General features: G+C 43.0%; 1 protein-coding gene across 1 annotated transcript; it reads right to left on the minus strand.

Moving 5' to 3' along the window:
- Window positions 1–10,831: 10,831 nt before the first annotated feature.
- PABPC3 (poly(A) binding protein cytoplasmic 3) lies at window positions 10,832–13,543 on the minus strand. Its single transcript, XM_023190304.3, has one exon. It carries the CDS (start codon window positions 13,210–13,212, stop codon window positions 11,296–11,298), a length of 1,917 nt encoding a protein of 638 aa, XP_023046072.2. The 5' UTR covers window positions 13,213–13,543; the 3' UTR covers window positions 10,832–11,295.
- Between the last annotated feature and the right edge of the window lie 2,667 nt (window positions 13,544–16,210).

A 16,210-nucleotide genomic window follows, 5' to 3' on the forward strand; every position in this document is an offset into this window, starting at 1 on the left:
TCATATTTTGATTCCATTTACAAATGGTCTAGAAGAGGCAAATCTATGGAGACAGAAAGTAGATGAGTGATTGCCAGGGCCTGAGGGGCGGGGGAGGATGAGTATGGGGTTTCTTTATGCAGTGACAAAAGGGTCCTGGAATTAGATTGTGATGGTGGTTGCACAACTCTTGGACTAGATTACAAATTACTGAATTGTATACTTTTTGAAAAGAGTGAAGTTTATGGCACAGTATATGATTATATCTCAATGGAGCTGTTATAAAAATGTATATACCTATGTAATCAATCGATTGGTTCATTTCTAAGCTTCAACCTCATGTTCAATTCCTATGTCTACTCCAATACCCCCACTAGACTTATGTTCTCTCCTTCTACCCTGTTCCATGTCCTTTGCTGTGAGGGGAGGGAGAAGAGAGGGAACAAAAGACGGCTGCCTTCTCCCTTGACTGTCCCTTGCAGGTGGCCATGTGCTCCTTGATTGGCCATGACTTTTCTTCTAGCTCATTGTCTGTACAGGCTTCATACAGACAGGTAGTGGCCATAAAAGGTTCTACCAAGTAGGAGCTCATCTCTTCCAACGTTTTCTAAACACTGAGGGTCCTTGAGAAGCTTAGCCACATTTTTGGGCGGTTCACCATCTAGTGGCATCAGCCACTATTCCTTTAATGTATGTGACTCTGGGATCCTACACATTCCCCAGTCCCTAGCGGGACCCCCTAATCTCGTAGACCCCAGACAGTAACAGGTTTTGAAGATAAGGGAGAGGTCAAAACACAGTCCCTGCCACCCAGGTACTTACAATCTTCTTGAGGACATTGTATTGGACATTGTCGGCGGCCAACCCAGCATCAATTTCCCAGCCCCGCTTCCTCGTTCTAAACAGAACCCTGATTTTGTTCCAGTATGCACCCTGTTATCAGCCCTAGGGTCGCCCTCATTAGACTAAACCAATCTTTATTGTAAATCCCACTGACAGTGATAGGTTTAGACAGAACTGTGACTAAATTTGGGCCAATGACATGTAAGAAGTGCTTAGCTAGAGGTTCTGGGGACATCCTTCCTCATTCTCCTGGGAGATCTAGTAGTAATTCTCCAGGCAAAAATGAAGGATGTAGCCTGGACTGCAATGGTCTCCCTGGTCCCCCAACAAAGGGAGCCAGCTGACACCGAATCCCACGCTGTGTACAGCAGAGGAGTGAGACAGACAGCGGAGCTGTCAGAGCTGGGACTGAGCAGTTGGGTCAACCAAACACGAATCTTTAGACTTCCCTTTAGCATAGCCATACATTTCTTTAAACCAGTTTGAGTTGGATTTTCTGAAATTTTCAATCAAAAGCTTAATTAGCAGTGTGTCCTCATCCATGGAGGCAATGAATTAGGAATGCTGTTTAGGGAGTGTGACTTTCTCCTTACTAAGAAAGTTCCTTGTGTTTGGATCAATACCACTCTGACACTAGGGCAGGAACTTTGTTTAGCAACTCTCAGGGGAATGTATCGCTTCAGCTTCTCTTCCACCTTCTTTTTCTTTTTTTTTTTTAAACGGAGACTCTCTCTGTCGCCCAGGCTGGAGTGCAGTGGCCGGATCTCTGCTCACTGCAAGCTCCGCCTCCCGAGTTTACGCCATTCTCCTGCCTCAGTCCCCTGAGTAGCTGGGGCTACAGGCGCCGCCACCACGCCCGGCTAATTTTTTTTTTTTTTTTTTTTGTATTTTTAGTAGAGACGGGGTTTCACCGTGTTAGCCAGGATGGTCTCGATCTCCTGACCTCATGATCCACCTGCCTCGGCCTTCCAAAGTGCTGGGATTACAGGCGTGAGCCACCGCGCCTGGCTCTTCCACCTTCTTCAATTTTTTTTTCTTTTTTGTTTTGAGTTGGAGTCTCGCTCTGTCACCCAGGCTGGAGTTCAGTGGTGCAATCTCAGCTCACTGCAAGCTCTGCCTCCCAGGTTCACGCCAGGATTACAGGCGTGAGCCACTGCACCCGGCCCACCTTCTTTAATTTTTAAAAGTTGATCTGTAACTGTGCAGGTTGGTGAGTTTTCACACATGAATAAAGTCATTTACCAATCACCCAGGTGAAGGTATAGAAAGTTATAAGCACCCCAAACGGTTCCTTCTTGCCTGTTTCCACTCAATGCCCCCACCACTGGCAAAGTCAAGCATCTGTTCTTTTTCCACCATCACGATTAGCGTCGTCTGTCCTTGATCTTCATATAAAATGGGTCAGTCAGCATGTGCCCCGTCAGGTCCGATTCCTTTTGTTTATCGTAATGTCTGCGAGTCATCCATGCGGGGTGTTCTCAGTGGTTTGCTCTTTCTCGTTGCAGTGTAGTGCTCCATTCTTTAATATTTCCATACGTATTTATTTTTCTGTTCTTTAGTTGATAGACATCTAGATTTTCCAGTTTGGGGGTTTTATAAAGAAAGGTGCTGTGAGCATTCTTGTACATGTTTTTCTGGTAAGGCCTCATTTCTGTTGAATACATACCTATAAGTGAAAATCTTAGGATGTATGTACATTCCATTTTTGCAGAATGCCAGTTTTCCAAAGGAACCATTTACATCCCATGAACAATATATGCAACTTTCGGTTGTTTCATGTCCTCTCCATCACTTGATATTTTTAGTCTTAATTTTAGCCATCCTGGTGGGGGTGTAGTAATAGCTCACTGTAGTTTCTTCTTTTTGTTTTGTTTTTTTGAGATGGAGTCTCGCTGTTACCCAAGCTGGAGTGCAGTGGCGTTATCTCTGCTCACTGCAACCTCCACCTGCCAGGTTCAAGTGATTCTCCCGCCTCGGCCTCCTGAGTAGCTGGGATTACAGGTGCCCAGTACCACACCCAGCTAATTTTTGTATTTTTAGGAGAGATGGGGTTTCCCCATGTTGACCAGGCTGTTCTTGAATGCCTGACCTCAAGTGACCCACCTGCCTCAGTCTCCCAAAGTGCTGGGATTACAGGTGTGAGCAACCAGGCCCGCCCTCATAGTGGTTTTAATTTGTACTGTACAGGTAGTGAATCCTGCTGAACACCTTTTAAAACATTTACTGACTATTTGGGTATTTTCATTTGTTCATTGTCCATTTGATTCTTTTTCTCATTTAGTGAGAAATAATAAATAAATTCAAGTTGCACTGGGTGGTGTTTTGTCGGAGTTCTTTGAATATTCAGAATGAGTCCTTTGCCAGGCATGGGGATGGCAAATGTCTTCTCCCAGTCCATGGCTTGCTTTTTTACTTTCAATGTTGTCTTTTATTGAACAGAAGTTCTTAATTTTAATAAAGACCAATTTATCAATCTTCTCTATTATGGCTGCTGTTTTTGTGTCCTGTTTAAAAAATGTGTGCCTACACATAGTCTTAAGTATTCCATATTTTTTCTAGACGTTTACTGTCTTATCTTACACTTTTGAGTCAGTGGTCTCAGATTATGTTTTGTGTATGCTGTGAGGCGGAAGTCAAGGTCATTGGATGTCCAATTGAGCCAGTGTCTTACTTTATTGTAAATCAAGTGACTCTGTGTGTGTCTCTTCTGGATACTCTAATTTGCTTATTATTCTATTTGTTTATCCTTGCACAAATTCCATAGTCTTAATCATTGCTGTAACTTCACAGTAGGTCTTGATATTTAGCAGTGTCAATCTCCAGCTCTGTTCTTTTTCAAGATTGTTTGGCTATTTTAGGTTCTTTGTTTTTTCTTTCTTTCTTTCTTTCTTTTTTTTCTTTTCTTTTTTTTGAGATGGATTCTCGCTATGTTGCCCAGGCTGGAGTGCAGTGGCACGATCTCCACTCACTGCAACCTCCACCTCCCGGGTTCAAGCAATTCTCCTGCCTAAGCCTCCTGAGTAGCTGGGATTACAAACACCCACCACCACACCTGGCTAATTTTTGTATTTTTAGTAGAGACAAGGTTTCACCAGGTTGACCAGGCTGGTCTCAAACTCCTGACCTCAGGTGATCTGCCCACCTCTGCCTTCCAAAGTGCTGGAATTACAGGCATGAGCCACTGTGCCCAGCCAGTTGTTTGTATTTTCATATAAATTTCAGATTTCATTTGTTCATTAAAAAATCCTGCTGAGATTTTATTTGGGATTTCATGAATCTGCAGAAAAATTTGAAAGGAACTGCCATTTTGTCATCGTGAGTTTTCCAGTCCATGAACATGGCATATCCCTCCATTTATTTAGGTTAAGATTTCTTGCTACAATATTTTGTAGCTTTCAATGTAGTATTTTTGCACATCTCTTGTTAGATGCATTCCTAGATACTTGATGAAATGGGGATTGTTTATGCTGTTGGAAATTGTATGTTTTTTCTGCACAATCCGTTCATTTCTTTATTTTAAAAAATTAAAGAGCTTTATTGATATGTTATATACTGCACTTAAGTGTAAAATTTGACAGGTTTTGACAAATGTCTACACCATCAAACCATCACCGCAATTAAGATAACAAATATATCACTTTGAGAGGCCGAGGTGGGCAGATCACCTGAGGTCAGTTTGAGACCAGCTTGGCCAACATGGTGAAATCCCGTCTCTACTAAAAATATAGAAATTAACCAGGCGTAGTGGTGGGCACCTGTAGTCCCAGCCACTCAGGAGGCTGAAGCAGGAGAATCACTTGAACCCCAAAGGTGGAGGTTGCCGTGAGCTGAGATTACGCCACTGCATTCCAGTCTGGGTGACAGAGCGAGACTCTGTCTCAAAATAAATAAACCAACCAACAACCAAACATACCACTTTCAAAAGTTTTCTCCTGCCCTGTGAAATCCTCTCTGCCTGACTTGACCTTTCCACCCTCCAGCAACCACTCATCTCCTTTCTTTTTTTTTTTCTTTTTTGAGACGGAGTCTCGCTCTGTCGCCCAAACTGGACCAAACTGGAGTGCAGTGGCCGGATCTCAGCTCACCGCAAGCTCCGCCTCCCAGGATAACGCCATTCTCCTGCCTCAGCCTCCCGAGTAGCTGGGACTACAGGCGCCCGCCACCTCGCCCAGCTAGTTTTTTTGTATTTTTTAGTAGAGACGGGGTTTCACCATGTTGGCCAGGATGGTCTCGATCTCCTGACCTCGTGATCCGCCCGTCTCGGCCTCCCAAAGTGCTGGGATTACAGGCTTGAGCCACCGCGCCCAGCCACTCATCTCCTTTCTAACATTATAGATTAGTCTGAACTTTCTAGAATTTGTATGTACTCTTGTCTTTGGCTTGGGTTTTTTTCCCACTCAGCATAATTATTCTACTCAGCATAATTATTCTGAGATTTCTCTGTGTTTTTGTACATATCGCTAGTTCAATATTTCCATTGCCTGGTAGTGTTCTACTGTGTGACTACCTCACAATTTGTTTAGCCTTTCGGTGGGTACTGGATTGTTTTCAGTTTGGGGATATTACAAATGCAGCTGCTATGAACATTTGTACAACTCTTTATATAAACATATGTTTTTTTTTTTTTTTTTCTCTTGGGTAAAACCCCAAGAGCAAAATGCTGGATCTTCTGGTATGTATAGGTTTAACTTTTTAAGAAAGTGTGAAACTATTTTCCAAAGGGATTGTATTGATATCGGTTTTTAAATTTTATATTTAAATTGGTTTGTGTATGTAGAAATACAATTGATTTTCAGTATATTGACCTTGAATCCAGTGACCTACTAAGTTCACTCATCCTTTTAATTTATTAATAGATTCTTTGGGCTTTTCTGTGTATGCACTCACGTCATTTATGAATAATGACAGCTTACTTTTTCTTTCCTGTCTTTATGCTTTAATTTGTCTTTCTTGCCTGTTGTACTGGTTAGGTTTTTTAGTCCAATGTTGAATAGAAATGTTGATCATGGATTTTCTTTTCTTATTCCTTGACAGGGAAAAACATTCAATATTTCACCATTAGAACAACATGATGTTATTCTAGATATTTTGTAAATATACTTGATTCCTAGTTTACTGAGCTTATGTATTCCTAGTTTACTGAGCTTTTGCATTTTGTGATTAGACCTCAAATTTTATAAAATAGTTTTTTAATATTACTGAGATGACCGTATGGGTTTTCTCTTTTATCCGATTAATATGATGAATGACATTGATTTTTACATGTTAACTAACTTTGCATTTCTGGAATAAACCTCAGTGATGTTTCATGTTGACAACATTCCTAGGAAAAGGAGGTTTCCACGTAAAGTTTATTATCACCTTAAGGAGAAAACTCTTCTTTAAAAGTTTTCTTTTGGATAAGGTATATTTACATGGTTTTGCCTGCTTGCATGCCTTTTCAGTGACGATAAACTGAGGACAATCTCATTTTCTCCTGTGGACTCAGAGTTGCCATTGTCACTGACATTTGTTCCATTTTTGTATATATATATATTTTTTGGTAGAGACAGGGTTTCACCATGTTGGCCAGGCTGGTCTCGAACTCCTGGGCTCAAGGGATCTGCCCGCCTCGACCTCTCAAAGTGCTGGGATTACTGGCATGAGCCACCTCGCCTGGCCTGCTGATGCTATTATTGTTGAGTACTTACATTGTTCTTTTCCTGTTTCTTGATATTTGAGTACCAAGCATTGCTTCTTGCTGCTTTTAGTGTGTCTATTTCTGTTCTTTCTCTATTTGATTTTCTAATAAGAAGGAAATAACTGTGTCAGATTTATATCTATTTACATATATAATATTTAAATTTATATCTATTTATATAAAATAAGAGTAGCTTGTTTCTGAGTGAGGGCACATTGGATGTTCCAGGAAGAAGAAAATGTGTGCTCTTTGTATTATTAATTGCAGCTGGCTAAAGGCCCTGTTTGCTTATGATACATTTTCCATTCTGTATTAGGTAGTCGATGCAGTGGACTGAATGTTTATGTTTCCTAGAAGCTCCTATGCTAATTCCTAACCCCCAATATGATGATAAGAGGTGGGGTCTTTGGGTAGTCATCAGGTCATGAGAGTGAAACCCTCGGGGAAAAGATTAATACCCTTATAGAAGAGGCCCAGTAGAGCTGACTCCTTCCCCTATGTGGGGATTCAGTGAAAAGACAGACTCCATGAACCAGAAAGCAGACCCTTACCAGGCACCAGATGCTAAATCTGCTGGCACCTTGATCTTGGACTTCCCGGTCTCCAGAACAGTGAGAAATAAATTTCTGTTGTTTACAAGCCACCCAGTTTATGGTATTTTGTTATAACAGCCTGAAGGGACTAGAAGAGTTGAGATTGCTGGATAAGTAAATACTATGATATTTTAATGTATCACTGATCAGGCAGTTGGACTTAATTCAAGTTTGAATAATTGACAGTAATACTATTCAAGTCAAATACAGCCATGTACACATTTTATATAAAACATTGTTATTTTATGTAAAATAAAATATATCTAGGCTGGGTGTGGTGACTCACACGTGTAATCCTAGTGCTTTGGGAGGCTTGAGGCAGAAGGATTGCTTAAGGCCAGGAGTTCAAAAACAGTCTGGGCAACATAGCAAGGCTCCTGTCTCTACAAATTAAATAAAATAAATTAGCTAGGCATGGTGGTGTGTGCTTTTAGTCCTAGCTACTTGGGAGGCTGAGGTGCGAAGATTGCTTGAGCCTAGGAGTTTGAGACTACAGTGAGCTATGATCCCACCTCTGTACTCCAATATGGGAGACAAAACAAGACTCTCGATGTATATATGTGTGTGTATACACACACACACACACACACACGCACACACTCCCTCTGTCCTGCGGCTCCTCTCTCAAGGAATTGCAATGTTCTTCACCTAGTGGATGGGAAAAGTGACATTGGAAAGCCCATCAGTTTCTAAACTGCCTTGTCTTGAAAGACACGCATCACTCCCACTAACATCCCCTGGGTAAGGGCTAGTGACATGCCCTGTACTGATGCAGAAAGGAGCTGGGACACACAGCCTCTAAACAAGCAGCTGCTTCTCAGAGACAACACTACTCCAGGGAATGCATTGTCAGATTTGGTGAAACATCTGCCTTTGGTCAAATTCCCTTGGCCTCGGACTCCTCTTCCCTTCTTGACTATCCATCAAAATCCTACTCATCTTTGAAGGCTTGGCTTACAAGCCATCTTACGCACAAGGTCCTCCCAGATCTCTCTACTGGGGTACGTTGTGCTTCCCCCCATACTTTGCTCATCCCTCCATATGGCCGGGAGCTACTTATGGACATGTGTGTCCTTCAGTATAGGGGGCACTTCTCAAGAGTGTGGACTGGAGATCATTTCTTTCTGTTTGTCCCACATCATCTAGAATAGCACTGCACACTCACACCAATATTCCCTCAGCTGTTCTGAGAAGTGTTATGAGAATTTAAGCACTTGAGTGTGAAGTATATGAAATTCCTCAGGACATATGATGTTGGCCAATCAACAAACATTTTGTTGTCTGCTGTGCAAACCCAGTTTCTGTATTAAGGAAGCTTATAATCTAATTTGGCAGGAAGTCAATAGTTAAATTGTAAGATTGCTGACCAGGCACGGTGGATCACACCTGTAATCCCAGCACTTTGGGAGGCCGAGGTGGGTGGATCAGGAGGTCAGGAGATTGAGACCATCCTGGCTTACACAGTGAAACCCTGTCTCCACTAAAAATACAAAAAAAAAAAAAAAAAAAAAAAATTAGCCAAGTGTGGTGGCAGGTGCTTGTAGTCCCAGCTACTTGGGAAGCTGAGGCAGGAGAATGGCATGAGCCCGGGAGGCAGAGCTTGCAGTGAGCCTAGATCGCACACTGCACTCCAGCCTGGGCGACAGAGCAAGACTGTGCCTCAAAAAAAAAAAAAGATTGCTAAACCAAGAATAACCCATTTTTAAAAAGAAGGCCAGGCATGGTGGCTCACACCTATAATCCCAGCACTTTGGAAGGCAAAGGCGGGCAGATCCCTTGAGCTCAGGAGTTCGAAACCAGCCTGGGCAACATGGCGAAACCCTGTCTCTACAAAAAATAGAAAAAATTAACCTAGTGTGGTGACGCACACCTGCAGTCCCAGCTACTTGGGAGGCTGAGGTGGTAGAATTGCTTGAGCCCAGGAGGCAGAGATTGCAGTGAGCCAAGAGCGCACCTGTGCACTCCACTGTGGGTGACAGTAAGACCTGTCTCTAAATAAACAAAACAAAAAAAAGAAGAAGAAAGTATTTAAACTATTGGGGTACTTATGACAAGACCTTCAGCAAACTTGTGTTTAACAACCTGGAAACTGGCAACATCTGAGGACTGAAGCCCTGCTGTATACACCACGTATACCTCAGACGTTGTCAGTGAGTAAACAATATACCCCAAACCATCTTTATATTTTTTCAAATATGAACATTCTAATTTTATGAGTTATGAAAGTCATTTAACTTTAACCAGAATGAATTTCTCCATTACCTACAGGCCCCCAAAATCAGAATGAATAAACAGCATGTATTTTTTATATATATGTGTGTTTGTATAACATATATGTGTGTATGTTATATATATGCACACACACATATATGTTCGTATGTGTTGTATAGCTATACCCACACATTATATAGTGACCGTCTCTCTATATATACATAGTTTATTGCAAAGTAATATGGTAAAGTTATAATTATATTTCTATGTAGTGCAATGTCACAGCCTCATCTTAAAGGAGAATGCTCAAATGGGCTGTCCTTTTATACAATTCATTAGGTGTAACATTAATTATAAATATTTATATTAATATTACCAATAAAGGAACTACAAGTAGTGATAAATTACATTGGGAGGAGGAGGAATGTTGGGAAGGGGTAGATGAAACATATCCTTGGCCGGGCGCGGTGGCTCAAGCCTGTAATCCCAGCACTTTGGGAGGCCAAGACGGGTGGATCACGAGGTCAGGAGATCGAGACCATCCTGGCTAACACGGTGAAACCCCATCTCTACTAAAAATACAAAAAATTAGCCGGGTGAGGTGGCGGGCGCCTGTAGTCCCAGCTACTCGGGAGGCTGAGGCAGGAGAATGGCGTGAACCCGGGAGGCGGAGGTTGCAGTGAGCTGAGATCCGGCCACTGCACTCCAGCCTGGGCGACAGAGCAAGACTCCGTCTAAAAAAAAAAAAAAAAGAAACATATCCTTATTTGTTACAGCAGGAAGTCAATAGTTAAATTACAAAATTGATAAACCAAGAAATAACTATGTACAATTATTATTGAAGAAAATCAACTACCAGAAACACTAAAATCAAATGATTAAGTGATCATCTCTGTGATCAGAACCAAGTTTAGCCTCCTGTTCAATTAGATTTTTTAAACTATTTATTTATTTATTTAAATTTTTTATTTTTTATTTTTTGAGACGGAGTCTCGCTCTCTCACCCAGGCTGGAGTGCAGTGGCCGGATCTCAGCTCACTGCAAGCTCCGCCTCCCGGGTTTAAGCCATTCTCCTGCCTCAGCCTCCCGAGTAGCTGGGACTACAGGTGCCTGCCACCTCGCCCAGCTAGCTTTTTTTGTATTTTTTAGTAGAGACGGGGTTTCACCGTGTTAGCCAGGATGGTCTCGATCTCCTGACCTCGTGATCCGCCCATCTCGGCCTCCCAAAGTGCTGGGATTACAGGCTTGAGCCACTGCGCCCGGCCCTATGTATTTATTTTTGACTTAAAAATAATGCAATCTAAATTAATAATTGTCTTACCATTTTGAACAAATGTTACTGAATTTATAATTACTATTTTGTCATTGCATATTTTCATCTATGAATATTAAAAATAAACACTATATGTAAAGACCTAAAATTTTGGTGAAAAGGTGATTTTCAAATTTGAAATATAGTGGGAGATACAGTAATAGAAGATGTAAAGAAAGACTATTAGTAAATTAATGATTTTTCTTTTTTTAACTGTTTAAGAAATTTTTATTAAAGCAAGAATTTTATAATCCAAACTGTTTCCTTGCTCAGTTATCAATTCTGTTACTTAAAACAGAACTGACATTTTGAGCTATTCCACAGTGAAGAATTAAAAAATTAAAGAAAGGAATGCTTTAAATCTTTGTACTTTGCTGAAAATTCTTTTCCCCAGGGTCTACAAAACATTAACTTGTTTTTATATTTTACTATTTTTTTGTTTTGAAATCAATTAAGTAATCTTTTTTGTTTTTCGTGTTTTTAAATCAGTAATCTAGGACTAGCATCATATTTGCTAGACCTGGCATTTGCTCGGTACATAAGGTTCAAAGTTTCCTTTCCATTTTTTATTTATTTTCGATGTTGCAATTTTTTTTCTCATAGTATTTAAGTTTCTCGATGTTTACATATTTTTCTTCGGTGAAGCACAAGGTTCTTTTCGTGGTCTCTGATCAATTTTAAACAGTTGGAACACCGGTGGCACTGTATGCTTTCTGGGTAGCCTCTTTAACTTGGTGGGCTTGTAGTACAGCTACAGCTTCATCAGCCTTAGAACGGAGTGACTGTGGAGACTCGAGCATATGAAGAAGTTCTGAATTATCAATCTCCAACAACATGCCAGTGATTTTACCAGCAAGAGTAGGGTGCATGGCTTGAATAGGAGGAAAGAGCCGTTCACCCAACATTTGCTTCTGCTCTTGAGGAGGGGCAGATGCCAACATGGAAGCAGTCAAAGTTTCCTGACCCTGCACATGAACAGCAGGCTGTTGCATTGTAACTTGTGGCTGTGCATTAAGATGTTGCTGAGGATTGCGAACTCCCACAGCATATTTATACCATGGAACCGTGCACACAGCAGGGGTAGCTGCAGCAGCAGCAGCTGCAGGACGTGGACCCACTGTCAGTGTTGATGTGTTAGCAACACGCTGCGTTGACATGATTCGTGGAACCTGTGAGGAAGTTGGTCTCATAGCACTAAATGGTAGCCTAGGAGCAGCTGGGCGGATAGCACCGGGTTTATTTTGGAATGGATGAGGTCTGGCACCCTGAGCAGTCCAGCAAAGACTTGGTCTTAGTTGAGCAATTTGGCTAGGAGGATAGTATGCAGCACCGTTCTGAGTCTGTGGAACAGCTGCCATGAAGTAACCTGAAGGAGGTGCTGGCTGGTAGGGGTTGATTACAGGGTTGGGCACAGCCCGTACACTTGCCATTCTCTGCATATACTCGTTAGTGAGGTGAGCCTGGCGCTCTTCTTTGCGCTGAGCTAAAGCTACATACAATGGCTTTGTGGCCACAATTCTACCGTTCATTTGTATAACTGCTTTAGTGGCTTCTTCTGGGGAGGAGAAACATACGAACCCAAACCCTTTGCTGCGACCACCTTCCATCATAACCTTCGCACTAGTGATTGTACCAAATGGAGAAAATGCTTTCCGGAGACGTTCATCATCAATATCATCATCAAGATTTTTCACATAAAGATTAACAACCTGGTATCTGGTGATCCTATCTTGCTTCATCTGTTCAAATTTGTGCTTAAGTTCCATCTGCCGTTCCACTTTTTTCTGAGCTCGACCAACGTAAATTTGTTTTCCATTGAGTTCCTTTCCATTCATCTCATCTATAGCTTTCTGTGCATCTTCATGTCTTTCAAAGCTCACAAATCCAAATCCTTTGGATCTTCCACTTTCATCAGTCATTACTTTCACACTTAAGGCAGGCGCGAACTTGCCAAAGAGACCCTTAAGACGCTCATCGTCCATGTCTTCTCCAAAATTCTTGATGTAAACATTGGGGAACTCTTTTGCCCTAGCTCCAAGTTCAGCTTCTCGTTCTTTACGAGACTTAAATCGTCCAACAAATACTTTGCGATCATTTAGGAGCATTCCATTCATTTTTTCAATAGCTCTTTCAGCCGCTTCGTGTGTCTCAAAGTGTACGAATCCATACCCCTTGGAACCATTTTCATCACAAACCACCTTACATGAAAGGATGTTACCAAAAGCAGAAACCGTATCATACAGTACTTTATTATTGATGGATTTATCCAGATTTTTAACGAATATGTTGCCCACTCCACTTCTGCGAAGTGATGGATCACGCTGAGACCACATGATGCGTACTGGCTTGCCCTTTATAACATCAAAATTCATGGTATCCAGAGCACGCTCCGCGTCCTTGAGGTGCTGGAAGTTCACATACGCGTAGCTGGAGGAGCGGCGGGTGATCACGTCCCTACAGACCCGGATGGAGAGGATGGGCCCCGCCCGGCTGAACTTCTCATAGAGCATCCCCTCGGTCACGTCGGGGTGGAGGTCCCCCACGTAGAGTGAGGCCGTTGGGTAGCTGGGGATGCTGGGGTTCATTCTTGGCATGGCTGCCCATAGGGACAGAAGCCGCAACCGTTCCCTGAGAGTAGAGCGAGTGCCAGGGCGGGGACCGGAACCGGGGGAGGGGAGCGAGGGCAAGCGTAGAGGGACAAAAATCAACCGAAATCGCAAACTACTCAGCGGTCTCAGAACGGGGTGGATCCGCTGCAGCTGGCCGCAGGCTGCCAACTGGGAGCCAGAGGAGTGGTGTGGGGTCCGGGCAGCGGAGAGGCCTTGGTCTCTTGGTTCCTTCTTGGAGCTGCTGCGAGGCCGCTGGCGGGCGGCTCGGGCTTAGCTGCTTCACCGGGTTATTTTGTAAAAGAGCATTAATGATTTTTCTTTTTCTTTTTTTTGAGATGGAGTCTTGCTCTGTCGCCCAGGCTGGAGTGCAGTGGCCGGATCTCAGCTCACTGCAAGCTCCGCCTCCCGGGTTCCCGCCATTCTCCTGCCTCAGCCTCCCGAGTAGCTGGGACTACAGGCGCCGGCACCTCGCCCGGCTAGTTTTGTTTTGTTTTTTTTGTATTTTTAGTAGAGACGGGGTTTTGCCCTGTTAGCCAGGATGGTCTCCATCTCCTGACCTTGTGATCCACCCATCTCGGCCTCCCAAAGTGCTGGGATTACAGGCTTGAGCCACCGCGCCGGGCCGCCTGCATTAATGATTTTTCTAAGATGATTTTTATCATCCAAATTTAAAATGCCTAGAAAAAAATAAATGAGTTTTTTCTCCTTTCTACGTTAGTATGTTTTTATATACGTTCTTCTTTACACAAATACATTTTTATAAAATATTTTCTACTTTTTACCTCGTCTGTACTAAAAATACAAAAAATTAGCTGGGCATGGTGGTGCTCACCTGTAATCCCAGCTACTCGGGAGGCTGAGGCACGAGAATCGCTTGATCCCGGGAAGTGGAGGTTGCAGAGAGCCGAGATCGCGCCACTGCTGTCTAGCCTGGGTGACAGAGGGAGACTCTGTCTCAAAAAAAAAAACCAACCAAACAAAAACAAAAAAACACGACTTTTTATATTATATAACAGTATAAAACATAATAAATATGTATTTTATTTTATTTATTTATTTTTGGGATGGAGTTTCGCTCTGTTGCCCAGGCTGGAGTGCGATCTCGGCTCACTGCAATTTCTGCCTCGCGAGTTCAAGCAATTCTGTGCCTCAGCCTCCCAAGTAGTTGGGATTACAGGCACCCACCACCAAGCCTGGCTAATTTTTTGTATTTTTAGTAGAGACGGGGTTTCACCATCTCGGCTAGGCTGATCTTGAACTCCTGACCTCGTGATCCACCCACCTAGGCCTCCCAAAGTGCTGGGATTACAGGCGTGAGCCACCGCACCCAGCCAATAAATATGTAATGTTAATATAGTATTATATATGATATAGTCTCTTGAGGTCAGGTTGGGATTCATTGTTAAGTATAAGTTTTATAATTATAAGTACACAATCTACACAATGTTAATCTTGTGACCTAATATAGCTACATACCTAAGTAATCGATGATCTGAAATAATTCTATTTAAGAAAATCCTTTAAGAAAGGTCCAGTCCGACAAAAAATACCATTTGTGGGGAGGATCTGTTCATTCTGTTCATGTTACAAATAATTTATTATAGGCTCTTTTTTTTTTTTTCTTTCCTGAGATGGAGTCTCCTTCTGTCACCGGGGCTGTAGTGCAGTGGTGCGATCTTGGCTCACCGCAAACTCCGCCTCCCGGGTTCCAGGGATTCTTGCACCTCAGCCTCCCGAGTAGCTGGGATTACAGGTGAGCACTGCCATGCCTGGCTCATTTTTGTATTGCTTTTAGTAGAAACGGGGTTTCGCCGTGTTAACTAGGCTGGTGTAGATCTCCTGACCTCAGGTGATCCGCCCACCTCCGCCTCCCAAAGCTCTGGGATTACAGGCGTGAGTCACCGCGCCTGGCCTAGAGGGTTTCTTGAAACAGTGTTTGCCGCTAATATAAAATTCAATTAAAAGTTTAAAAAATAAGTTGATTGAACACAACTTTTTAGGAACACATCCATCATTTCAACAATGTAGGCTTGTAAAAAACAAGTGCTAGGAACAGTGTGATTACTCAACAATATGAGATCGATTTTCTGCCTCATTAACAAAAGCAAAATGCTCTTCCAGAGAAAGGCAGCTTTGCAGAACCATGCCAGTGTGTTTATGGGCAGGAAAGCGGATTCACAAAGATGTGAGAATGGACTTGCTCTTATTCCCAACAGACGCAGCCTACGGAATATACACTTGGGCGGAAGAAAACCCGGATGAATGTATCAAAATTCCAGGCTTCTTGGAGACTTATGATTTAATTTGTAACTTCATTTTCAGATTTCCCAGAAATTTTGAGGATTGCAAATCCCAAGCCCAGTGATGGTAGAGCATTTAAAACAAGCCTAGACCATGCAGGAGGTCATTTCCACCGGGCAACTAATCTGCCGATTGTATTATGGTTTACAGAAAACCCTGACTGGAGTGCAGTGGCCGTAGCTCACTGCAGCCTCTACCTCCCAGGCTTAAGAGATCCTCCCACCAGCCGGGCGCGGTGGCTCAAGCCTGTAATCCCAGCACTTTGGGAGGCCAAGGCGGGCGGATCACGAGGTCAGGAGATCGAGACCATCCTGGCTAACACGGTGAAACCCCGTCTCTACTAAAAATACAAAAAACTAGCCGGGCGAGGTGGCGGCGCCTGTAGTCCCAGCTACTCGGGAGGCTGAGGCAGGAGAATGGCGTAAACCCGGGAGGCGGAGCTTGCAGTGAGCTGAGATCCGGCCGCTGCACTCCAGCCTGGGCGGCAGAGCGAGACTCCGTCGCAAAAAAAAAAAAAAAAAAAAAAAAGAGATCCTCCCACCTCAGCCTTCCAAGTAGCTGGGACTAGAGGCTCGCGCCACCACACCCAGCTAATTTTTGTATTTTCTGTAGAGATGGGGTTTCGCCATATTGCCCAGGCTGGTCTCGAACTCCTGAGCTCTCCAACTCCTGAGCTCAATCA

The sequence above is a fragment of the Piliocolobus tephrosceles genome, chromosome X (assembly GCF_002776525.5).
Source record: "Piliocolobus tephrosceles isolate RC106 chromosome X, ASM277652v3, whole genome shotgun sequence".
In the NCBI taxonomy this organism is placed as follows: Eukaryota; Metazoa; Chordata; class Mammalia; order Primates; family Cercopithecidae; genus Piliocolobus; species Piliocolobus tephrosceles.